Source organism: Equus quagga, chromosome 11 (genome assembly GCF_021613505.1).
Source record: "Equus quagga isolate Etosha38 chromosome 11, UCLA_HA_Equagga_1.0, whole genome shotgun sequence".
Lineage (NCBI taxonomy): Eukaryota > Metazoa > Chordata > Mammalia > Perissodactyla > Equidae > Equus > Equus quagga.
Window position 1 is genome coordinate 38,487,732 of NC_060277.1, and position 27,822 is coordinate 38,515,553.

Sequence of the window (27,822 nt, forward strand, 5' to 3'; positions counted from 1 at the left end):
TTGCTTGGAAGCCTTCATACTATAAATATATCATGGCTTCTTAAGGTAATTTTTATATTCAACATGATTATAATCAAATTACCAATAGAGTGTGTCTATATGTATGTAAAACTTCAGTTAATCAAATTGTTGAATGAGTAAAGGAAAATGGATAGGAATAGCTAAAACAGTTTTGAAGAAAAAGATGTGGAGACATATCATAAAGCTATGGAATTAAAAAATACGCTATCAGCAGAAAGACAGATATGTAGCCTAATAAAATAACTACCTCAAACATCCATGGAAATGTGATATATGACAGAAGTGACATAATTAAATAGCTAGTACGGTAATGCTAATTATTGTATTGCACACAATAAATGGCCATCAATTCCATAGAATAAAGACAATTGTGAAGAGAAAAAATATAATGAACAATTTTGAAGAAAATATAGAAAGCTGTCTTTATGACCATTGATCAGAGAAGGAATTTCCAGGAAACCTAGTTCATAAAGAAAAGATTGATACTATTGACTCTAAAAGTGAAAATATACGCTTCACAGTGGAAGTGTCATATTTATTTAACAAAGGAGTAGTGTCCAGTGTTTATTTAACAAAAAAAGAAAAATTACGAAATACTAAGAAAAAGAAAAGAATCTAATCAAATGTGTAAAACTGAAGAAACAGGAATAGCTAATAAATCAGTAAAATTCAGTAAATGTTAAAATGAACAGCAATGAAAGATCGTTTAACACGTAGGAAGAATAAAATGTTAATGGAAAATATAACAGAATATCAAGTGCTGTGCAGAACACAGAAAAATGGAAAATTCTGTAACTTCCAGGTCGAATTAGAGATTTATAAAACTGCTTAGGGTACTGTAGCACTATCAAACCGCAAATTATCTTATTAATGAGATTCTAGTACATGCACACTTTCAAAATAATTCACTATATCATTGTCTGTAGTCAATCAATTATAAATAAAAATGGAAATTAATTTAAATGTCTATTAGGAAACAGTTGCTCTTAGATAACATTTTCATTCTATTTTTTAGTACATGTGGGATTTAAAAAAAGTTTTTAATCAAATTTTGGCCAAAGTGTTCTGTCTCTTTCAGTTTCGAAAAGTAGCTACACTTTGTAGGATTTGGAAGATTTTTTTCAGGAAAAAAGGGTAATTCAAAACTTTAAAATTTTGAACTTTGAGAAGATGACTATTAAATAAGCCTATCTAGTTTAAAAGAGACGTTGCATATTTCAGGTGAATTCGATAAAATGTGTGCAAGGAAAGCAACAATATTGATTGTTTTCTACTTTCTGCAGACCTCTCAAACTTTGACTTCTTATCGATGCCATATGTGAATCCTTACCTATTAACATATGCATTGAAAAAGCCAGATTTAAACTAAGCATGTAAAAATCATAATTAAAAGAGGTATATAAGTGTTTGCTAGCTGGGAAACTGCAATTAATATAACCATTGATAGTTTCCTATAATGATATATATTATATATATATATGTTCTTTGAAACAAACATTTAACTACCTATTTATAACACCATTATCCTATTTTTAAAAAAATCTGTGTGCATTGGAAAACATTACCATTAATAATAAGGACAAACTAGTCACCCATGAAAAAATGTACATTTCTCCAAGAAATATTCTTCTTCAGTTTCAGGGTATCAGTAGTTATATATAAATCAACTTTTTGATACATCAGAATGGAGTTTATTTTCTTAACTATAATTGTCATTGTATTTAAAGTTAGACTAACTTGTCACCTTGTCCCTGGTGCACTGCTCATTTAAGGGGTAAGGAAAATCCTTATTATTGCAGGGAAAAAAATTTACTTTCATATATTCTATTCAGAGTCCAGAGTTAAAACCCAGGCTATATCGTCATCTCCACATTCAAAATCATAGTGTATTAAGACTTTTTCCACAGCTAACATCCTTGAGGTTGACATCTTCTTGTGACTGAGTAGATAGCAGCAAGAAATTCAATTACAGCAAGCCGGCTCTGTCATTGCACCTGTCTGCTTGCACGGGAAATGATTTGTAAATTGGGCTTTATCTTTCCTGTCCCATAAATCTCCTGTCCATAATTGACACTTGTCACCATGGATGAATAGTGGGAGAAAGAAAACAGAAAGTAAATGAGTAGCCCAACCTGGGAAAACGATGTCTTGTTGCCTTTGGGAGTCATTTACAAACAGCAGTACCTACGGGGAGAGTTTTTATCCACAGGCAGGTAGCAAACATTTTGCTATTGAAAAATATAGTGCCTGAGCTGAATCACAACGAAGACGGGACAAAGGAACGATAATTAATATATAACATTTTTCCAGAGAATATAAAAATGTCTTGAAAGGAAATAAAACCTTTTCTTTACTATTTGTGATGCTCGCTTATTGCTGCTGCACATTTGTAAGTATCAGGTTGGTGTCTGACCTGTCAAAATGCATTCATGAAGCAAGCATTTTGGCTGTCTTGGGAGTTGATATTGTCACTTGTTACACAACTCAACATCAGTTCAAAGTTGTTTGATACCAGTGTCGACAGATTGGTTTAAAAAAAGACATAAGAATGACGATGTTTTCTTTCAAATGTCAAAGACGGAAACAAGGGATTTCATAAAGATGATCTTGGGAATAAGCACTAGCCATAAACACGTGACAGATAAACCTTCATTTCTAACTTTCCTAAATAGCTTATTTAATTTTACATTTCTTTTTGAAGCTTATCTCATATTATGAAACACTCATATTTTAGAACCAAAGAAAAAATATTTCAGAATTTGTTGATAATCTCTTGACACAAAAATTATTCTAAAGTCATTCTTAAATTATCAAATTTTTGATTATTTTAAATAAAAGATATAACCAAAAGTGCAAATAAATTTAAATAACAGATTGAACATTTTACAAACTAAATTATGAGTAACAAAAAATCATTTTATATGCATCATGTATGGCTTTGCATAGTCCTTTCTACATATAGCCTGATTTTTTAATAATTTAATTCCTGAGTGTACATAATTTTATCAGTACTTTTTAAAATCTTCACCTTAATATTAGGAAAAAAGAATTTATCATTTCTATTGAAGTTTGCAAGTTCCAGAATTCTTTCTTTCACCTAAATGATTTACAACTACATTCTAACTTAAAAGGATAACATCTTCCTCACTCTCTGTGCTCCCACAGGTCAGCACACATATAAAGAGTTTATATCTCCTCTAAAAGGAGAGCAAAAGATTAGAAATGGAGCATTGACAGGAGACTGTCCACTCTCTACTGCTCTGATCACCTGTGGTTCAAGGGGTTGTTTGCCTGTCTACCTAGAGTTCACAGGAGGTGTAAGCATTCTGTTATTTTTATACTACAAAATGAAAGTTTGTCTGAGGAAGTTAAGATGCTTCACTGTAGGTTATTGTTAGTGTAAAATAAATGATTTATTTACTCCTACTTTAGTATGCTAGGCCTGTAAACACAGCGGGGCATTTCTTGGATACTGATCTAAAGCAATAGGTCTTTATACTATAATTCCGTGGTACTCCATAACCCTGTATCAGGGTCAGCTTTGTCATTGGGCAACTTAACTGAAGAACAAAGAAAAACCTTTCAATACAAATAAGAGTGCTACATTTTTACATGCATTTTCTTAAATCAGCAGTTTTTCAATAACAAGTATATCTGCTATTGTTTATCTATTGAGTGTCATCAGTCTAGACAGATATTTAAAATACTAAGGTAATAACAATATTAGGCAGCGTTGGAAATAGAGATGTGAATACCATTGTATTGACACATAAAAATTTTTAAAGCTTCTTTAAGTAAATGCATTGGTTGTCCAAACATCAAAATCCTTTCAATTTGTTCTGCAAACATGTATGAAGGGCCAGCTTTGTGTGTGGTACTGTGCAGTGTCTGGGGATAACCATGAAGAAATACAGCCCCCACCCCAGTGGAGCTCATAGTCTGTAAGGGAGGAAGATATATAAACAGGTAATTATCCTTGGATGAAGGATATACCCAGTACAGAGAAGCTGAGCCTTCAGTTGTCTTAAAGTTGTGAGCTGGAGTTTGCCATCAGGCTGGGGTATAAGGATTTCCAGGTAGAAGAAATTAGGCAGTCATAACCAAGGATTCATGAAATGGCATGAACCGTGGAAAAAGAGAGAGATTTCCCTGTTCAAGAAACCTTGAGGTGTTTTGCAATCCTGGCTTATAGATATGAGATGGAATAATAGGTAATTGATGCTGGAGAGTTAAACAGAGGCCAACCATGACAGACCTTGCATGCTGTGCTAACATTATGACAGCTATCATTTATTCTCTACTTAGTATGCCAGGCACTTCCCATCTTTTCTCATTTAATGCTTTCAAGAGCCCCTTGGAACTTGATATTATCTCCATTTGAGAGATGAGAAAACTGAGGCACAATGAAATGAAAAATTATGTCCAAAGTTACACAGTTTAAGGTACCCAATACTATGATTCTTAATTGTGTGTTATTAAAAACACTTAAAAGCATCAGAATAACATAATCAAAATTATGTTTTAAGAGGTTATAATAAATGTTCTAAAGAAGTGTTAAGATCATCCTTTCAAATCACTTAAAATATAACAAATCAGCATATTAGCAAAGAAAATTCCCTATAATCAGATAATATTACAGTTATAATTAATATCCAGAGTTGACTATACAATGCTTTATATAGTAAATATCATCCTTATGTTAGAATTTGTTTGTATGGTTGATTTCAAATTTACTAGAGCATTTACCAAGTCATGTTCTCTATTAACACACAAAATAAGAAGAAATTAAATGAACAAAATAATTGAGTGAGACAATACATTTCTACACCTCAACAGATGCCTAAATATAGTATATCCCTGTGGGCCTAAATTAAAACACTAAAAGTTTCAAATATATTGTATTTAAAATATTTGTGTTAACTTTTTAAATGCCAGTTTGCATTAGATGTAAATAATGTAAATGAACTAAATAGAAATGTTTCCTGATGTGCTCTTTTGTAAAGTCAATTTGGCATGTTTATTTCTTCCTTAATTGCTTTCTTTCTTAGTCATATTAACATTTATTGAAAGATTGCTAATTGCTAAGCATTGTGCTAAGTGTTTCACATTCGTTATATTTTTGAATCCTTGCAATGCTCTTATTATTCCCGTTTTGCAGATGACAAATATGTGGCTCACGGTAGTTTAGCAACTGGAACAAGATGACATACCTATTAAGTGGCAGAGCTGGGATTGACTCTTCTGTATGACTTCAAAGCTTGTGAAGTTGTGGGGGTCTATCTTTAGCAATACATTTTCTTTTCATTTACTATGATTACCCATATATACATACAGAACAATGCCCAATCATACGTGGTGGTGGTGGTGGTGAATGTCAAGCATGGGAAATCAAATTTACCCTAGACTGATTAGAAAATACTTTTCCTTCTAAATCTGGGACATAATGGAGTTACATGCCCTGTGTGCACACATTTGTGTGTGTGTTCTCAGCTCAGCAGGCAAGTGTCCTTTTTTTTTTTTCAAAGATTTTATTTTTTTCCTTTTTCTCCCCAAAGCCCCCCAGTACGTAGTTGTATATATTCTTAGTTGTGGGTCCTTCTAGTTGTGGCATGTGGGATGCCGTCTCAGCGTGGCTCAGTGAGCAGTGCCATGTCCGCGCCTAGGATTCGAACTGACGAAACACTGGGCCGCCTACAGCGGAGCGCGCAAACTTAACCACTCGGCCACCGGGCTGGCCCCGGCAAGTGTCCTTTTGAACCTTATCTAAAGAATAATGTACAGTATTCCAAATAGATCAATGGGAAGCAGCTAATCAGTGGTTCTCGTTTCTTAAACACATAACCTGATAATCTGGCACTAAATAACTATTCCTTGTCTGTGTTTTAGTGATGGAATATTAATCTATTTTGCAACTTTTATCAAATATTTTACTTGGCTTGTGTGGTTAGATGCTTAAAAATGATTTTATTTTGTCTTTGACTAAAAAAACCCCAAAACCATAAAAACACCAGAACTCTGTTGAATTCAAAAGTTTTTATTTTATAATGCTGTAGAAGGAACCTTCCATTCAAAATAAATTCTTAATAAGTACAAACCATACAGACTCTGCCTTTCATTTTTCATTGATATGTAGCACAAAATTTGTTACACAATAGCTTTTATTTGCCATCCAAAACAGTTTGGAATAGAAATAAGGGATGTATTCAGAAATATGATGGAGTTTTCTAGAGAAATATACCATTGGACAAATTTTATTACTGAACAAAATAGAAAATGTACTCATTTTAAAGAGCAATTAAGCATTTGTTGGTCAGTGAATTGCAAATATTAAGTGAATATTGGCAGGGTAATACTTTCAACATAGGCGATTGGGATATATTTCAATGTTGTATTCATTGCCTGCTGTTATATTTTTTATTTTGTTTTGTTTTATGATGATGAACAATCAGAATTGTATTAACTGGAAAGTAGAATTACCTTTAATGAATCATTCGTGCAACTTTCTGCCAGAACCGTAATCTTAAAATGCCAGGACACAATAGAATATTATTCAGCCATAAAAAACGAGGAAATCCTACCATTTGGTCCTTGAAAGCATTATGCTAATTGAAATAAGTCAAACAGAAAGACACGTACTGTATGATCTCACTTATATGTGGAATCTAAATTAGCTAATTAATTTACAAACCAAACTCATAGAAAAAGAGATCAGACTTAGGATTACCAGAAGTAGGGGGAGGGGGAGGGAAGAATTGGAGGAAGGGTGTCAAAAGGTACAAACTTCCACTTATAAGATAAACAAGTACTGGGGATGTAATGTACAACATGGTGGCTATAGCTAACACTGCTGTATGATATATAGGAAAGTTGTTAAGAGGATAAATCCCAAGAGTTCTCATCACAAGGAGACATTTTTCCTTTTACTCTTATCAGTTTTCTTTTGATTTTATCTATGTGAGAAGATGAGTATTAGCAGACCCAATTGCAGTAATCATTTCATGACATGTTTAAAGGTCATATATATGACTTTATGTTTAGGTACTGTAAAAGAAGAACTATAAATATTTTATTACATGGAAAATAGAATAAATCTTAAGAAAAATTTTATATATGTAAATATAAAGTGTGCATCATTTGGATAAAAATAATTTTTTATAATTTATGAACATTTTGCTTTTTCATCTAAAGTAATTTTAAGGCCAAGAGAAGAGGTATAAACTAAAATCTTCATCATAATGACCATTTAAATAAAAATTCAGCAAATTGAGACTAACAATTTGATGGACTTTGTTTTATTAACAAGTTTATTATATGTGATTTTATAAATTCTACTTGATCTCCAAAATCCTGTGCAGGAACACACACACAAAAAAAGTGTAGTGAGAGAACTTGTTTGCATTTGGAAATTTTTTTTAAAAAAATGAAATAAAGCCTCAGAATATCATAAGCAAAATTGCCAGGTACTTTTCAAAGCTATCAGTTTAAAAACTATTTGAATTAATAGTTTGAATTCATTCGTATCAAATTTTATCTTAGTGACATATTGAAAATCACCAAATATTAATCTCTGAATTTGTTATCTTCCTAACACAGATTGATATCACCAATTTGTTTCTTTTTTTAATCATTTAGTATTTTATGATGCTTCTTGCTTAAAGAATTGCAATACATGTTGCAAGTGGTAGTTAAAAAAGTGAAGTCATATGTATGTTCACAGATTAAAAACTAGACTATTGGGAGTGAGCACAATGCAGTCTATTCAGAAACTGATATATAGTAATGTACACCTGAAATTACAGTGTTATAAACCAATATGACCTCAATAAAATAATTTTAAAAATAACAGTAATAAACTTGTTGACATAAATAACGTACCTTTATAAAATTAAATAAATAAATAAAAATAAAGTCTGATCTTAAGGTATATATTACAACTTTACAAATTTCTATGAGATATTTTAGCAATTTATTTTGAGAGAATAATTAACCTAGAATTAAAAGAACAAATTTCCTTCCTAGTGGAAAATTTTAGATAATTGAGAGTTTTTATTTATTCATTAAATCAGTTTAATCTATACCTGAAGGCTGGGAACTATGATCAATAGTGGGGACGTATTGATTAGCAAAACCAAACATAAGTTCCCAACGTTATGGAGCTTCCAGTCTAGTGGGGGAAACAGACATTCATAAAATAATCATAAAAATACATGTCAATATCCAGGTGTAAAGTACTATAAAGGGAGATTTTCTAATTCCACAAGAACACATAATAGGTTGGGTTGTATCCAGTCAGAGAATTTGGGAAAGATACTCTAAGAGGAGCAGTCAGAATGATGTTTCTTCTCAGTGTAAAAGGAGCATGACACAGCTGAGGAACAAAAAGGAGTATGGGATGCACAGAATGAGGGGAGATTTATACATGGAGAGGCTGGAAAGATAGATGGAGATCAGCCAGGAAGTCGTCTTAAGGGTTTTAGTCCCTATTCTAGAAGTCATGGCAAGCCAATTTTTAACAACTTCCATTAGATATAATTTGCATACCACAAAATTCACCCATTTCAAGTGTATAATTCAAGGATTTTTAGTAAATTTACAGAGTTGTGTAACCGTCACCACAATACAGTATTAAAACAATTCTGTTACCAGAATAAGATCTCTCATGTCCCTCATGCCCACTTACAGTTACTCCCCATTTTCACTCCTAGACCTAGCCAACTACTAATGTACTTGTCTCTAAAGGATTGTCTTTCTAAACATTTCATATGAATAGAATCCTACAATGTGGGTCTTAGGCATCTGGTATCTTTGACTTAGCATAGTGTTTTTTGAGGTTCATCCATGTTGTACTATATCCTGAGTCCATTCATTTTTATGTATTGATACTGTTGCCTTGTATGTATTCCATTTTATCTGTTCACCAGTTGATGAAGCTTTAAGTTGTTTCCACTTTTGGGTTGTATGAATAATGTTGCTATGAACACTCACATTTGTGTCTTCATGTGGACCTGTTTTCATTTCTCCTGGGTAGACAACAAAGAGTGGAATTACTGGGTTATATGGTAATGTGATATTTAACTCTTTAAAAACTTGCCAAACTCCTTTTCCCAAGTAGCTGCTCTTTAAAAAATTTGCTAAACTGCTTTTCCAATGTGGCTGCACCGTTTTACATTTCCACCAGCAATGTTTGAAACTTCTAGTTTTTCCACATCCTTGTCAACACTTGTTATTGTCTGTCTTTTTGATTGTAGCCGTTCTAGTGAATATCAAGTGGTATCTTAATGTGATTTTAATTTGTATTCCCTTAATGACTGATGAAAATGAGCATCTTTTTATGCAAGCTTGAGGAAATTTGACTTTTGGTTGAGGAGAAGGGGCTTGCAAAGGAAACAAAAGAATTAGCCAGAGAAATGAGAAGAATGAAAAGAGTGTTGTCATAGAGGCCAAGGAGAAAAGGAGAGAAAGATTAACAATATTGATGCTACCAAGAATCCAAGAAAGGTGAGGACTGAGAAAAGTACTTCAGTTAGGTGAAGGCATTGGTGGCTTTATCAACAACTCACTGGGTAGAATAAGGTAGACTGAAACCAGACTGGAGAAGGTTGGAGCATGAATGGGAGTTGAAGAAATGGAGAAAAAGAATCTGGACAACTTTTTTGGCATATTTGGCTCTAAGGGAAGAAGAGAGATTCTTCAGCAGATGGAAAGGGATATAGGCTTGAGAAATAATTTTATTTTCAAGGGAGAAATTTGAGTTTATGTAAAATCTATTAGGAAGAATCCAGTGGAGAGGCAGATATTGGTTATATAAAAGAGAAATGGTAATTTGTAGTGTAATAAATTTACCCATTTATTTAGCATATTTTTAGCCATTTCTTTTAGCATAGTACCTAAAATATGCATGGTCCAGTGTTCCTTGCTAGTAACGGTGAATCGGTTTATGACTCTTTTTCTCGTAGGAATTTCTCAAGTATAAAATGGCTAAATGAAATAATGTCATTGAAAGGTATTCTTGTAAAAGCTTCCGTATGTATGTTGGTTGACATATTCTTCATGCTGTCTTGGCTTCTATCACTGAAAATCTGTTTACATCACCTGATATGACCTTTTCAGGCCTGACTGTTGCCCTGCCCAGGTTTTCTACGACTCTCTGGTCCTACAGGAAAGAGCTTTACCTGCGATAACTCCCTGATGTGGCCAAACAAGGAACAATTTTTTCTCACTTCACTCTTAAAGTTGACTCATAAGGATTAGTGGTGTCATGAAGCTCTCTTTAAGTCCTAGTTTACCTAACCTTCCTTTTCATCCACGATCTGGTGCCTTTGCTTAGTAGTCTGAGTCACCTCTCTTGGTCCTTTCTGTTCTATATGCAGAAGAGAAATTAGTTAAGGAGGTTGTGGAGGAGGAATCAAGTTACGAGATTGATCACCCCCTCCTCTGCTAATGCTATATACTACCATTTTTTTTTAGGGCAGCAGTACACCCAGCTTAAATTTTTACAATCCATTCCCAGCCTAGGGAATGAAATAAATGACATAAACAGAAGATTGCTAGAGCTTGCTGGAAAAGTTGGCTTTCTTTATTTGGATCCTGAGCATTCCACTTTGCCTTTTCATTGCATGCGGGCAACGTGGACATGATAGCTGTAGTAGCAGCAACAGCAGCATGTTGCAACCCTGAGGGAAAGACCACGAGTATCATCTTTGCATCCTTGAGCCACTGAACAAAATATAGCAACTGCCTAGCTGTGGAACACACTCTGTCTTTGCATGAGGAAAAAAAAGCCAAAAACTTAAACCCTTGTTTGAGTGTTTTTACTTGCAGCCAAACAGACTGTAACTCAGGGGTCGGCAAATTTTTTCTGAAAAGGACTAGATAATAAATATTTCACACTTTGCGGGCCCCGTTTTCTCTGTTGCAGTTCCTCACCTCTGATGTTTTAGCCTGACAGCACCCATAGACAGTATGTAAACAGATGGCTGCAGCTGTGTTCCAGTGAGACTTTGTTTACAAAAACAGGTGACTAGCCATATTTGGCCCATGGCCATAGACCCCTGCTCTAACTGATAAAAGGTGAAACTAAGGATGTTATTTTCCTTGTATTTATGTTCTAGTTAGCTATTAAGATGGTTATTTCCTGGTGGCTGGAGACTAGGAATAAAGTCAAAACTCCATATATGGCAAGAGGAGGGGATGGGGCAGAAGGCAAGCAAAAGTTGGTCAGTTTCTGTCGCTGGCTGAGAGACATCAGTTTTGGGAGAATTGGGGAAGATCATAGTTCCTGTATTGAGGCATGTGTATTCAAGAGTGGTAACAAACACATCTTATTCATTGTATTGATTTTTCTGTTTTCCCTATTTACCAGTATTAAAACAGAGTTGTTTTCAACTCCTTGTCTGTGCAAATGTATAATATTTTAACAACATTCTAGGTCAAATATGTGTTTGTGGGCTAACCTGGCAATCTAAATGCTGTTTATGATATTGTTTCTATGGGAAATGAAGTCCAAATTACGAACAACTAACCACAAATTAACTTTTGGAAGCAAACTTATTCATAAACTGGTAACTCTCCCTACATATAACTATTCATTGCAAGCCAGATTTTCCCAGTGCATAAAAGTGGCTCCTTGGGTATTAATTGGCCCCTTTAGGAAACTGCACTAATTTTCTCTTGGTACTAAAATATTATTTAGTAAATTAATGCCATATTGCACCTTTGGCATCAAACAGATTTGGGAAATTTAATGCAGTTCTCATTTCTGCCTAACTTCCTCAGCAATAGTTTTTACATTGTGAAGCAACTACTTTGAAATGCAAGCTGCAGTGCTGATTAGCCGACTCCATTAAACTAAGTGCTTAGTTTCTAGTAGGTTCTTGAAGCAGAGTAATAAATCTCGACTGGTACTGAGACCTTATTATTAAGCAATATGAATTTCTTAAGTTTATGCACTTTAGAGATGAAATATATGGAGTACTTGGAGCAATTGAGATGATATTTTTTAATTGCACATTTTAAAGGAGGGAATTTCAGTGAGTTTTGAGATCTTTAGGTTCTTTCTTTTTCTCCTCCTCTCCCTCCCCCTTGTTTTCTTCCTCCTTGTTCTGTTCTTCTTCCTCCTTTCTTCTTCTCCTTCTTGAATCATTCAACTTATAATAGGATGGGAAATCAAAGTCATATGAATTGTGAGGAGCACCAGAGTGATGATTTTGGAAAAAATGTAAAAAAATAAAATGAACAAAACCACTAATAGGAACAATCTCTGCAAAAAATATTGTTAGATAATATTTAAGAAAGTAGGTTGGTTTGGATACATATGAATTTTAGGCCTGGAAAAAACTGTCAAAAACAATTCATACCAGAGAGAAGACACAAAGGAGAAATAGCATAAAAAAGAAAGCATAAAGTGGTATGAGATTGATAGCAGCCAAAATATAATGGAATTGGTTATTCTCTTCAACCGTTATCAAGAATGCTGGCATAAGAGTAAAGGTAGGGTGTACTGTGGAACTGTCAAACGTGTTTTTGCTGCATTATGTCTTGTATTATATCACTATAAACACACGAGTGTCACTCTATAAATGAGTGATACATATCATGTAATGAAATGGCTTTCAAAATTTTTAAATATACTTATTAATAGCCATTTACAGATGCATATTGTACATCTTTACTTTGGTATATTCATACATGAGCACTCACACATGTGAAACAAACATTTTATGAAAACCATATCACTTTATGTGACAAACTCAGTTTTTATTCTATTTCATGCATTTTTTAAAATTTTGGTTGCAATACATTGTATTGATTTTACAGTAATGAAAAATGGTGGCGTACTGGGAAAGGATTTGGGAGTTATAAATGCAATGTAGTCTCATAGGAAGCACACAGTTGGCGTTCAGTAATGCAAATTTTATTCTAATGGAAAAATATGATTTATTCTGAATGTGTACAATTAACACACTGCTTTAAGGCAAATCTCACATCTCCTCTTTCTTTAATATTCTTCCTTTTGACAATGTTCCTCTTAATAAACAAGCTACATGTTATTTAAATGCATGCTTTACTGCTCCTGAAAACTAAACCAAATCTCTGGATTTCTAAAATGCTAGTATAATATTCAGAGCAATATTTTAAACATTGTGTACCTATTTAGGAAAAGAAATTAATGAGCTTACTTAGCCACATAATTATATATGTAAATTTATGTAAATAGTATATATTATTACATAATTTTAAAACCATATGTTTTCATGATGTATATAATAGTATATAGATTAAACTTATTTATCTAAATAGGGGGATTATATTCATGTACATGTTGTAAGGAAATATAGTTACAGTATTTCAAATACAAAATAACTTAAACAGTCTGTGTTTAATATAAATTAATAGAAAGAGTATTCATATTGTAAAGAACTTAGCCATGAAAATTATAATTAAAGATATTCATAACATAAGGATTGGACTAAATTATCATTTCAAAAATTTTCAGCTGTCATTACAATATTTTTATGATTGAAATACAACACAATTCTCTATATATAGTAAAACATGTTCCAAGGTCAAAGAAAATGTTCACAACTGAAAATGTCATTCTAATGACATATATGGGAAGTTTTGGTCATTAACAAATGACCTACATACCTTCACACACACACACATATCTTATCCTATTTTAAGGGTTCGTCTTCATTATTAAAAAGGTCTGGCTGTGGGCCATAGCTATCCCATATGTCCTGATAAATCATTTCTATGTATATTCCATTATTAAAGTAAGGCCATAGTCACATAGTTGACCTTGTAAATAAGATTGCCTTTAGCTCTAGATTCATGGAAAATTAGAGATGGAGCCAAATTACTTGATAGACCACGTGTGAAAGTGGCTTTTTTTAAAAGAACCTTTTGGGTCAGCCCTGGTGGCCTAGTGGTTAAGTTCAGCATGCTCCACTTTGGTAACCTGGGTTTGGTTCCCAGGCATGGACCTACACCACTCATCTTGGTGTGTGTGGCAGCCCACATACAAAATAGAGGAAGACTGCCACAAATGTTAGGTCAGGGTGAAACTTCCTCAGCAAAAAAGAGGAAGATTAGCAACAGATGTTAGCTCAGAGTGAATCTTCCTCAGGAAAAAAAGAAAAAATGCAAAATATTAGTTTCTTCACCACCCAAAATAAAAGAGATTGCTTCACCTGTATTTTTCTCTCAACTTAATATATATTATAATATTTTGAAAGGAACGTGTGTTGTTGATCCTCTTCCCATTTTGGTAGTTATTTCATTGTTTTACAACAATTTGTTCATTCTCAATGTCTTAACATTAATGTCTTCTGTCTAGCTGGTAAATATATAATAGTATAAACTATAGAAATTGGTCATTTCTAAATTATAGAAATTGAATAAAAATGGCCAACATAATATTTAAACATCTTACATTTACCAGCATTTATTATGGACAGCACTGCACTCCCACCTTGAAATGACAATTTATGTTCCTGCCAAAGCTTCAGAGGAATTGTTCTCAAACTCAGCTCTCCAAGAGCTTCATCTGAGAAGCATTTGAAAAATACTCATGCCTGAATCTGACCTCAGAATCAGAGTCTTCTGGAATGGGTCCCAGATATCAGTAAGTCTAATACAGACAAAATAAGTATAGGATAATAATACTTAGTATCTAGTTTTTTGAGCTCTTACCATGTGCCAGGAATGGTTTTAAGTATTTAACATGTATTTATACATTAAATTTCCAGAACAATTCTATTTATGAAGTATGCACTCTGAGAAAACAGAGGCACAAGGACGTTCAGTTCCTTGCTCAAGATCGCACAATTTGCAAATAAGCAATGGAACCCCGGTGCAAGCCCAGTAGCCTAGCTCCTGGGCCCATGCTCTTCACTTCTACACTCTACTTCTCTAAATTTCCTGCCTTCAAGGAGCATCAGAATAGCTGAGGAGATAAACAACTATAAAATAATTAAATGTTACATTGTGTAGTACTGTCAATGAGGGAAATAGGAGTTTAGAAAAAAAATAATTCTGTATTAGCTGAAACAGGGGTAGAATGATTCAATGAGTTGTGACTTATTTATGGAGGCCAGTAGAGAGAAAATCATGAGCCCAATCTTGAACTCGGCTCTGTTATTGTTTAACTGATAGAAAATTATCTCTTGCAGATTGTAGACATGATGCCAATATTCCTGATAATTGGTTTAAATATATATAGTTATATCAGTGAAACACTGAAAGGCAGATCATTTTTTTGCAACAGGTAATGTTTTTGTGTGTTTTGCTCTTGAGTGCCTCCCAAGAATTTACTAGCACTTGGTTCATATCTCATCTATGCTATAATATTTAAAATCGTGCATATTAATGTTCTAACGTATTTTTTACATTAAAATCTCCTTGAAAGTGGGAAGCATGGACCATATCCTGAGGAATATTTGCCCTGAGCTAACATCCATTGTCAATCCTCCTCTTTTTTTGCTTGAGGAAGATTAGTCCTGAATTAACACCTGCCAGTCTCCCTCTATTTTGTATGTGGGATGCCTCCAGAGCATGGCTGATGTGTGGAGTAGGTCCGCACCTGGGATCAGAACCTGTGAACCCCAGGTCGCTGAAGCAAAGCAGGCAGAACTTCAACCACTAGGCCACAGGGCCGGCCCCCCATACCATTTTTTGTTTATGCCATAATCAGTCATGAAAAGTTACAGGTTGAATTTATAAATGAATGAAACTCTCACCAGAAATCATTAAAAATGTTGTCATAGTGATCCTACCTTCTGGGCATTTTAGTGTAACGGTGAAGGGTGCTTCAGACTAATCCTAGAATACTTTTAAAAGACATTGCCAGTCAAAATGCTAGTATCTGAGAAGATAAGAAGCTTGCACCAGAAGGAGAATCATCAAGGAGCCTGCGAAGAAAAAGAAATGCTTCGTTCATCAGGAAAGTTTGGCTAAGAGAAAAAGTCAACTGAGCAAAAAAATACTTGTTGCCGTAGATGTACGTCTGACACAAGTTCTTCATCTCATAGGCCAGTGACTTGCAGCTGCACTTTGAGTGGCACTGTCTAAAATATTTTAAGTAATAGTAACTTTGTTTAGTCCTCACTTCCTTTTATAAAGCAGTGACTCTAAATGAATTTTTACAATGGCCACACTTTGCTTATTCAGTCCATAAAACCTCACCTACCTCTGTTCACCTACAGGCACTAGACCGCTCTGAAATATTTTATTCTTCTTAGAGGATTCATATTAAACACCAATTTGCCAGCAGTTTCATTGCAGCATAATTTATAAGAGAAAGAGATGGGAAAGGACCATGCTTATAGATAAGGGTCTAGTCAAATCTGTCAATAGAACATCCGTATAATGGAATACGACACAAGTGAGAAAAGAGTGGTGCAGATCTGTATGTGTTAGATGATCAAGTTATAAAATACGGTATAAATTAAAACCATCAAGGTTTTGAACTATACTATTAGAATACTACCATTTGTGTTTTTTAAAACAATGCCTACCCTTGTATATACCTAGACAGTTTTTGGAAGGATGCCTAAGCAACTGGCAGCCCTGGTGGTCTAGCAGTTAAGATTCAGCTGTCTCATCCCTGCTGCCTAGGTTTGTTTCCCAGTGAGGGACCCACACCACCCATCTGTTGGTTGTCACACTGTGGCAGCTGCATGTTGCTGTGATGCTGAAACCTCTGCCACTAGTATTTCAAATACCAGCAGGGTCACCCATGGTGGGCAGGTTTCAGTAGATCTTCCAGGCTAAGAGACTGAGAAGAAGGACATGGCCACCCACTTCTGAAAGAATTTGCTGGAAAAACCCTGTGAATAGCAGCAGAGCATTGTCTGATACAGCGCCGGAAGGTGAGGGGATGTGCAAAAAGACCAGGCAGGGCTCCCCTCTGCTGGACACAGGGGTGCTGGGAGTCAGAATCCACTCCATGGCACTAACGATGAAGTAAAGAAACTACTAAGAGTGGTTGCTTTAGGGAAGGATAACTTTGTGACCTGGGAACAGGTTGGGAGGGAGTCTCACTTTTCAATATACTCTTTTGGTACCTTTTGAATTTTGCAGCGTATACCAGTGTTTGGCATTACAAAAAAAGAAAAATTACAGAATCGTTGCTCAGCTTGACCTCTTCTGGTGTCTACAGGTTTTAGGACTCCTGCCTGTTGAGCAGATCCCTAAGGGTCTTTTCATTAGTATGGCACATCATGGTTTCTTAACAAACATTAAATTAAGTGTCTGAATGACTGCCCAGCTTTCCTCCTTCTAGTGTCTGTTCTCAAGAAGGGCCAGCTCCTGGAACTATTGCAGTGTAATCAAAAAAAGATGGGAATTAAAATTTAAAAACATAGATTGAATCCAAAATCTGCCCCTTTCTGAGGGGGTGCTACTTAATTTCTGTAACCTTCAGCTTCTCCACCAATAAACAGAAGAACAGTACTTACCCACAGGGGTGTACTAGGGAAGAAAGGAGATGATATATACATATGAATGTTGCAAACTGTCTGAATCTATAGAAATGCCACAATGCCCTGCATATAGTAAATGCCAAAGAGATATTTGTTGAATAGAACTGAACTAGTAAAAAGTAGTATTAACTGTTGATTGAAAAGATAGGTAACATGTATGACTCAGTATCAAGGTCTCCTTAACCTTTCTGAATTGTCGTCTAAGGTTATCATTTATGTCTTCCTTTGTTGATTGAGCTGGCTTGAATAGTACAGCTAGCTCTGGAAAGCTGCCTAATTTATACCTACTGCTTACAAAATTTTATCTTATTGACATGGGGAGTGACAATTACATTGTAATTCTGTGAAAATAGAAATGTACCAGGAGTTACAAATTAACCCCTCATCAATTAACATTTTAGTCAGTACTTAAGCAGAGATTAGCGGGAATCCCAGCATTCGTTTAGGACCAATGGCCACAGCAGCTTTCTCCATAATCCGCACCTCTTTGCCCTGAAAGCATTTTACCTAGAGATTTTCCAGGAAGTCCTAACTCCTATGGTAATTAAACATCCAAACAATTGGTTACTAATCATATGATGAGAGCAGAGAAAACTTGATTTTAGAAAGATGTAATGTCAGATCATTTTTGCAAAGATGTTGTGATTCTTGCTTTAAAGAACAAGGCCATTCTTAGTTGATCAAATAGTGCAGTAGTGACTTTTGTTGTTCCTGTTATGTGTTTTATTACCCTACTGAAAATATATTGACTGAACTCACACATGTGCTGACCGGGATCCCAATCCAGGATGCTTTCTTTCTCCTGCTTTGTCAGTTCAACATCATATTCATTTTTTCACAGAACTTTCAGATGTTAGATTTAGCTCTTATTCAAGTTGTCTTTTCAAGTAATTGTTCTTAAATATATTTAGAAATCTATTCTGTGATATCTTACCTATTATATTGTGTATGTTACATTTTCAATAAAACTTCATCACCCTAATTGGTATATTAAATAGGTAGCAATGCAAATAACATAATTTAATTTTGAAAAAGATCAATTTATTTCCCACTGATATTTTCAGCTACTTATAGATGAGGTTTTATGTTTATTTCAGGCACAGATCATGCTTCTCTCCAACCAAAAATAATCTGACAGGCATCTATTGCAAATGGATTGCTCATAATTGCTGCACGCTCAATTTCCATTAGTACCTGTACTTTTTTTTAGATAAAATTTTATATTTATTCCTCATAATATTATTACTGACACTTTTTTTTCACAGTCAGGAAATTGAAGTTTAGTGGAATCAAGTTAGCATTTTTTACATATTCCTACATACCCTAAAAATGGGATTGATATATTATGTGATACTCCACTGGATCATGTATCCTTATGGCCTAGTGTTTTGTTATGAAAATACGTTTATATATATATATATTCTTATATGTTTCTCCTGTAATACAAAAATGAAACACCTGTGGGGAGGAGTATGAAAGCTAAAAGTTGTATGTTGTAGAATACTAAACTCCTAATGATACACGCATTTGTTATTTCAAAGGTTTGCTAAAAACGAACTCCATACTGTATGCAACAAAAGTGTGCAGTGGAAGACTATTATTCTGTTATTGTCAGATTTGCATTTGACTGTGTTCTAAAGATTTCTTCATTTTCACTTTTCGTATTTATCTAATGGAAATCTAACAAATGTCAATGGATTTAACAACCTGAGATGCACAGTGAAAGGTCACTTCATGCTTGTTGACCCGTCTTACTGCATTGTTGTTTAGAAATATGAGTATTATTTTTTGACTTATCATTCTTTGTTGAAATTCGGTGAGAGCATTTGATGTAGTAAAACTGATGACTAATATAAATAAGTTACTTTTCAAATCCAAAATCAAATTCATGAGCTTTATTGAAGTTCTACCACAAAACAAAAATGTTTCCTTTGAATGTGTAAATGGAGATTTCTTTCCTATAAGACATGTTTTGAGTCCTAATTAAGATCAAAATTTCTTGACTCCATGCTATTTCAACATAAAGTTTGACATATCCCATTATTTTAGTTTAATAACTATCCTATCACTAACCTTTTTTCATAGACTTCATAAAAATTCTATTTTTTTCTTTACCATATATATTATTTTTCTATTGCTACCGTAAAAAATTTTTACAAAAACTTAAAAAGGACACCCATTTATTATTCTCCGGTTGTGTGGGTCAGAAGTCTGGGCACAAGTGGGCTTAGCTGGAGCCTCCACTGACAGCCTCAAGGGCTGAAATCCGGTTATCAGCTGGGCTGGGCTTTATCTCAAGGCTGTGGGGAAGTTCCACTTCCAACCTCACTCATGTTGTCAGAATTCAGGGCCTTTGCTCTGATACAATTGAGGTCGCCATTTCCCTCCCTCTGTCAACTAGCTCCATCCTAAAGTCCGCCCCCTATCTTCTCGTGCTTCCCATGTGGCCCGCTCCAGCGATGGCAGGCTGATTCCTCCTCATGCTTCAGATGTTTCTAGCTGCTGCTTCTGAAGCCTCTCTGACCCTGGCTAGAGAAATTTCTCTGCTCTTAAGAGCTGATGTGATTAAATTGGGCCCACTGGGGAAAAATCCACGATAACGTCTTTGTTGTAAGATCTATAACCTTAATTACACCTGCAATGTCCTTTTTGCCACGTAATGTTACATGTGCACATGTTCCAGAGGTTAGAGTATGGACATCTTTGGAGGGCCATTTGCCTAGGACACTGTTTTAAAATTGTCTTTCCCCCACTTTGGGCTAGGAAATGTTCCCATACATATTGGTAAGCTTAACATTGTAGGGGGAAAAATGGAGCCCTGATGAACATATTCCATCTTGTGGTTTAAATATATCTCTTTTACTTGGATTTTAATTAGAAATTGATTAAGATCAAAGATCACGCATGAGTGCTTGAAGCTCAACATCTGTCAAATGTTGATTGGTTCAGGTCTGTACATAAACCCCTCATTCCTACTGATTATTTTTAAGTTCAAAGCCTCATGCTAACAATCCCAGCCCGCAAATTTACCTTTCAGCCTGTTATTACACTTTTGCTTTTCTGTTACATCACCTTTATCAGCTTCATTTTTATGCTAAGATTTGTCACTTTGAACCACAGAAGCCATTTTCTGAATTTCCTAAATCATCCTTCATTGCCATTTGTGCAGACTCCAGATATGTCCCTGGCAAATCTTTAAGATCTTTAAGGGCAAATGTTTCTTTAGTTGAAATTAATTTTTATATTTGACTATTTCTAGAAACTTAGGTGAGAAATGAATCTGTTAATCATTTGTAGAAACCCAACTAAAAATTCACATTTGGAAACTCCTCTCTATGTAGTATTTGTTTTCCCATGTTTTCTACTTCAGGGAATTTATTATTGTTAGTTACTATTTATTAGGTTCATGTTAATTCCAGTTACAATATATTTTATTTCACTTTGATAATTATGAAAATTATAACAAATATCATAATACCTAATTGGTTCATAAGTGTGTATATAATTTAGTTGTATACATATTCTTTTCAAAATGAACTTCAGATTGTAGTTAATGGAATATTTTGATGGAAGACTGAGCATATTCTTAGTGAAATTGTTACAAAGTGATTAATTTAGTAGATCAAATATATTTACCCTAGAAATCATTGTTTTAAGATTAGAGCACACTATGCCCTTCAATTTTACTTTTATGTATAACTTTATCTAAAAATAATGACCCTGTTAGAATCTAACCGGCTTAGAGATGTTTTCATTTATGAGCTGAATATCCTGTGAGTTGTATAACCTTTATGCCTAAGATATTGAAACTCAGGGGAAAATGTCATCAATTTTCCTGTAACAAAATGTTGTATTTCAAGGACATAAGACAGGGAAAGATTTTTCCTATCATGAAATTTATCTATTCTCAAGGGCCATGTGCCAGTACTTCTGTCTCTGACCCTCTTAAATGTATGACTTGATACAGTATCAGCAAGGGATGAATTTTTTAAAAAGGGAAATATACAGGAAATCAGGAGTAGAGTCATGTACAGATATGGCTCCTTGTGCAAAAGAGGGAAAATACGTTGTAGCATGCTGCACTGTTAGAGCTCTGACATGAGTTGCAAAATACTATATATTTCAAATGTATTTTTAGGCATCGTTTTTTTCCCAATCCCCAATTACCATAATTTTATTGGTAAAAGTTCTTTTCCAGGAAGAAATAATGAATATAATTTTAGTGTGTAACTTGCAGAAATCAAGTCTCATTTTATACTTAGATCTTGCTGCGACGTATCAGAAACTAAATGAGGTATATTTATACCCCACGTCTCCTCCATACCTTGGAGAATTCAGTGTCTCTTGCTTCCTTCACTTTACTATTTAGGGACAGAAACTAAGCAAAGCGCCTTGTAAGTTGACTTTCACTGGAAATCACATTAAGCGATGTGTGTTATTTGAAGGAGACCTAGAGATTGGCACCTAGCAGCTCTCTAACCTATTTCCAAATGGCACACGTTATGTCATGAACCCTGTTCAGACACCAGCCGCCTTAGGTAATTCAGTGTGTTGACTAGTGCTGTTTTCTCACCTGTGCTGCATTCTATTTTTTACTAATTAGAGTTAAAATACAGATTTATTTTGAATGATTTTAGGTAACTTAGGTTACAGGAGATGATTTGCTACATAGAATCTCACCTCAAGGTTGGTTGGGGTTTGTGTCTCCCGGGGCTGTGGCGGGAGGAAGCAGCCTCATGAACATCACAGTCAGCTGAGATGTGCTAAGCATGCTCTGGGTGGAGAGACACATCTCTTTAGAACACAAGCTCTTCTTCACTGCATAGATTCAGGTTTTAAAAGTCATGGCAAAAATAAGATTTTGTATTAGAAACTGGCTTCATTGGAAACATATCAGAAACACATTTAGTCTGTAAACACAGTCTGTTGAGTACTTCAGCTGTTTCCCCCTAGAGGGAAAGTTGTTCCACTTAATCTGCCCTAGTTATGCTTTTGTTAGTAATCTGAGGGGAAATGGCAGTCATGCATCTTCCGCGTCCTTCCCTCAAAATTGCCAAGCCAGAAAGAAGTGAAAAATGTTTTTTCTAGACATTGATACAAGAAAATATTAAGAAATAGAAGAAACAAAATAAAGCCAAAGGGATAAACATCAGAAGCTTGTTTAAACAGCTTTGGCCTCATATAATTGCTTTTCTGTCAGCAGGATTATGAACAATTTTGGACATCTGAAAATTAAATTAACAGCCTGAAAATATTCGACAGAATGAGATAGAGTATGATACATGAAACATAATGACCCCGCTGAAATTCAGCCAAGCCAGTGCAGCCACTCATTTAGACAGAGAAGACAACTAGTTAATCATCACCAAGCAAATTAGACAGAGCAAATTAGTTTGCTACATTCCACAGTCGTAGCTACCAAAAAGAGTATATGCCGCTAATTAGAATGAAAGAGCTCTAAGCGTATTATTATCTATATAGAAAGAGAAAGCAAAATTGTAGCTTGGATTGCTTCTGTCAAAGCTTAAAGCCCAGGTTACATAGGTATAAATTAGATGTGCAAGAGTCTGTATATGGATGTATGTGTGTTCACGCACACATTTAAGTAGCAGCAGCTTTAGCATATTCTTGCATCTTGAACTAATTAAGTGTACAACATTTTTTCCAAGGTTAATTGGAATTCTTTGGGAATATACACACAGACACACGTGAAACATAAAAACATTTTTACAAAGTGTGATCCCTTTCATTGAAGATTAAAGTAGCCATTTCATATACTTTTTCTTGCATAGTATTAAATTATTTTTTCTGTTAAAAAGTGTATTGTCATTGCATGTGAAATAAATATTTGGACTTAGTTTATCATTGGAGATTAATCTGAAATCATATTTTGTAGCCTTAATTAGCATTCATTTGCTTAATTGTCATTCTCAGCCCCATCATTTCCATTTTTCACTAACTTGAACAATGCTATCTTCTGCTGTTTGCACTTTAATTTAAATTTCTATTAAGGTTTATGAACAGTAATAAGGTTCTGTTTGAATATTCATTAGCTTCTGAATTGTGAGCTATGAAAAGGTGCTTTCTTTTACCTTAATGAAACTGGCACAGCATGGGACTGATCAGTTGTGACATTTGATTCGAGGCATCCAGTGAATTTCCTCATTGTTTATTGACACATCTTGTCCAAACAGCTCCCTCGCAAGTGAGCGGAGTGATGAAGGAGAGAGTCTTGCAGCGGAGCGTCGAGCTTTCCTGGCAGGAACCGGAGCATCCCAATGGAGTCATCACCGAATATGAAATCAAGTATTACGAGAAAGTAGGTGCTAAGAACAGCTGAAACGTACAACAATGTGCGGTGGGTCTCATGTCATCTACTGCACTACAGACTAAAGTTGGTCATTATGCCAACTATTTGGAGCTACTTCAAAATTCATAATTTTAGCTATTTTTAATAACCATCTCCCCGAATCTCTGGTTCATTATAATTATGATTTCTGCATGTTAAGTTTCTGTGTTACACAAATGAAAATGTTCCACTAGTACTATATTTGTTTATTTCATTTTTGGTATCATAATAATTAGATGTGTTGGATGTTTTAGGAGCACAGAAACCACGCACCCCAGTGCATTTTTGAGAAATGTTTCTTTTAGGCTGTCTGTTTGGACCCTTAATGATTCATTTAATTTATGTGGTTTCAGTGCTGATGGTAGTGGCCTCAAATAACTTAATAATTTGAAAAATAAGAGTATTTTCTGTAATAAATATGTAGTATTCTCCAAACTTCAGAATCAGATGATGATATTTCACTCCTTTAAACTCCTCCTGAAATTTATTTCATGTATGTTATGCTAATCATGTCCACCACTTGTTAAGACTTCTCTCTCAATAAAAAATAGTACAGCTAAAACCCAAGTGCTGCCCCTGTAATCTCCTTATAATAGCTGAATTTTAGTAAATAGTGATGTGTCTGAGTGTATGAGTACATTTATTTCTGTCCCATCTGGAGAGAGGGAGAGAGAGAGAGAAAGAGAGAGAGAGAGGCACCCTGTTCACAAATTATTATCTGGGCTCCACCTCACAGAAAGACCTGGTTCAAGATCTGAAACATGGAAACTATTAATATTACTACTACTAATAGTAATAATAAGGGTTACTCCTGTTGACTTAACTGAGTTAGCTGAGGTGCTGTAATATGTATGACCATTTTAATCATTTAGACAGAATTTCAAAATAGGAGCCTAAAGCTTTGGAAAAACTTTGGAGTTGAATCAACTTGATTGAGTAAATTAAATGCATACAGCGCATTGGCAATAGATTTTTTTTTCCTTTGAAGAAAAAACAGATTGTTTAAGCTTAGCTTCAATATTCAGATTAAGTTAAAATATTTTGCTCCTTATTTCCATTATGAATTCATGACTTCCATGGCCAAGAGACATTTTAAATACCTAATTTTTGCACCAGGGAATACATTTCTTGCCCCATCAAATGTGATTCTGAGGGAATCCTTGTTTTTCATGTTGGTTTTGTTATGTGCTCTAACAGTTATAGTCTCTTCTGAAGTTTCATCAGAGTTCAAAAGCAACAAAATACATTTAAAAAAAATATGTTAGGTGGTAAATGACAGTAAAGCCCCTTACAGTGCAGTGAAATATTTTGCAAATTCTTACTCTGGAATAAATTTGTTCAAATAGTTACTTTTCTATTTTGCATGACACAAACAGAATATATCTACATTTGCTGAATTTAAAGCTTAGGCAATAATTAGAAGAGAATAATCGTATTGCATTGTAATGCACGTGAGTATGTGATCCATATATATATATCATGTCATCTAATATCAGTTATGCCTATATCTTTTATTGAGATAAATATATATTTATAATACCAACTAGCATTTTTATAAATGATTATATTGATCACAATCACAAATCAGCTTCACTAATCCAGTTTAAGTACATATACATTTATTTTCATTTCTGCAAATATCAGGATGAAGGCAAATCAACCAGATAGACGTTTTCAGATTTCAGAGAATAGTTTTATTGCTAGACATTGCTGAGCACAGGATGTATTATAGAACGAATAAGAAACTAAAATTATATATTTTGGTGAGGAGTTTGTGTAACTTTTTTCATAAGCAACCCATTAGAGTCATATAAAAATTTTTACTTATTTGAATATTGTTTTGAAGGAGTTTTTTTATGTTCTGGAATTTTTATATTTATTTCATTCTTAGACTTATCATATATAATATGATAACACATTTTTTTAATGACAAGCCTCAGTTTTCACATCTAAAAAATGAGGAAATTGAACTAAGTGATGTTAAAAATATCGTCAAACCATAAATTATATACTTTAATTTTTATATTGATAGTTTTAATTTAAAATATTCCATTAAATACTGTTTTGTAAACGTGGTTTTATTCTGTGAGAAATGCAGGTTTTAATGAAAACAATTGCTATGTCACTATGGTAGTAGTGCTAGCTAAAATTCTTGGTTTAATAGCTTTCTTCATTTTTAGCACATGGCTTTTTGCTTGCTGAATAACATTCAGGAAAAAGTTTAAGAGAGCTACATTATGAAGTAAAGACCACTAATAAACCGTAGATCTTACAGGTTGTGCCCATGGCTTGGTAAATAGGACATTTGATTATATTTATGGATAAATACTTCTTGCCACTATGCCCTCTACCAACAGAACAAAAGCTCAAAACAACATGAAAGTTTTAACAAAATTATTTCTCTTTGAAATTTATAGAACAAAGGCATGTGCTTACATTTACGTTTTATATTATCTTGGAAACAACTCAGTGTTATAGTATTCCACAGGGTACAATGTAGCCTTTATAGAAACAATGCAGCAAATTGAAATAAATTGCAAGAATTGGCTGTCACGTTGCCTGGTTGCAATCACAATTAAATATTCCCCGTATATATTGTTTCTAGGATCAAAGGGAACGGACCTACTCAACACTAAAGACCAAGTCCACTTCAGCCTCCATTAATAACCTGAAACCGGGAACAGTGTATGTTTTCCAGATCCGAGCTTTTACCGCTGCTGGTTATGGAAATTACAGTCCCAGACTTGATGTTGCTACACTAGAGGAAGCTACAGGTAAAATGTTTGAAGGTAATTACCACCTTTGGTTTGCATTCTTACTCTCTCTAACTCTGGCATATTTGTTTTCAATGTTGGGAGTGATGATTTCGTCCAAGATGATGTTTACAATTAAAGGTAAATATGCATATCTATGGACTCCGTAAAGGTTATTCAGAATAATAATTTAAAATTTGCTGTTTTGCTTAGCAATGTTAGAACATTGTGATTTAAATTAGTCTCTTTAATGCATATCGAGCTTATTTTAAATAGATGAAGTTAGAAACAGAAGCAGGGCTTCTTCAATTATGTATTCACACAGGCTGTTTTTGTAGACCCCCAAATGATCTTACTCTAGTTGCGTCAGTCAAAGATGCTGCTTCTCAGAACTCCGCCCCTCCCCCCCGCCCATCCCCCTAGCAGTGAAGTAAGGATGTACACCAGGGTGGGCCAGAGAAAGATGATGTGTAGGAATCTGTGTTAATTTAATCTCCATGTCCTTTAGCAATGATTTCAAAAATTGCAGTTCAGGAAGACGGTCTTATGTTTATTTATTTTTTTCATATTTATTCATTTTTTATGAAATATTTCCAGCATACTAAAGAATATATTGAAAGTATACATAAACTATTAAGAAGAATAATTAAGTGAAATCTCTGTATATACCACTGAGCTTAAAAATAGAACATCACCAACATCTTGAATTCCCTTTATCATTTTGTTTATGTTTTATAATGCACCATAGGAACATAACAAAAATACACATGTCTATAGTGTATCACAAATCAGCAGACTTATCTTGGGATGCATGTCCCAGTTTACTGTCAGAGTGCAAGTTCACTACAGTTTGAGGACGCCTACTGCTTGCTCTTCAGCTAGGCTGAGGTCTCAGGGTGTGTTTCTGTATTTTGAAGATTTTGATTTCTCCTGATGTTACTGCACAGGCACAAGGTTCACCCAGCTATTACCTCCTCCTCTCCTTGCCAATCTAGCATTCCCACAAATTCTAAACAAAAATGAGCTAAAAAATGTTACATGATTTTCTTTCCTCAATTTTTAATACAAACATTTTAGAATAAATTAAATCAAGATAATTTTGATCAGAGTTATTTTGACTTCAGAAAAAGATTTTTATAGCTGTTTTAAAAGTAACTCTGGGGCTGGCTGGGTGGCATAGTGGTTAAGTTCATGCACTCTGCTTTGGTGGCCCAGG

At 34.4% G+C, this 27,822-nt stretch overlaps 1 protein-coding gene across 4 annotated transcripts in view; it reads left to right on the plus strand.

The window, feature by feature from the left end:
• The window catches only part of EPHA7 (EPH receptor A7), a 169,023-nt gene that overhangs the window by 112,708 nt on the left and 28,493 nt on the right, over positions 1–27,822 (plus strand). For 2 of the 4 annotated variants that reach the window (XM_046677608.1, XM_046677609.1), the window contains exons 6-7: positions 23,699–23,823; positions 26,459–26,642. In XM_046677608.1, coding sequence (XP_046533564.1) covers positions 23,699–23,823; positions 26,459–26,642 — 309 coding nt within the window. The remainder of the gene's footprint in view (positions 1–23,698; positions 23,824–26,458; positions 26,643–27,822) is intronic. The other 2 variants (XM_046677610.1, XM_046677611.1) reach the window with 1 other exon arrangement.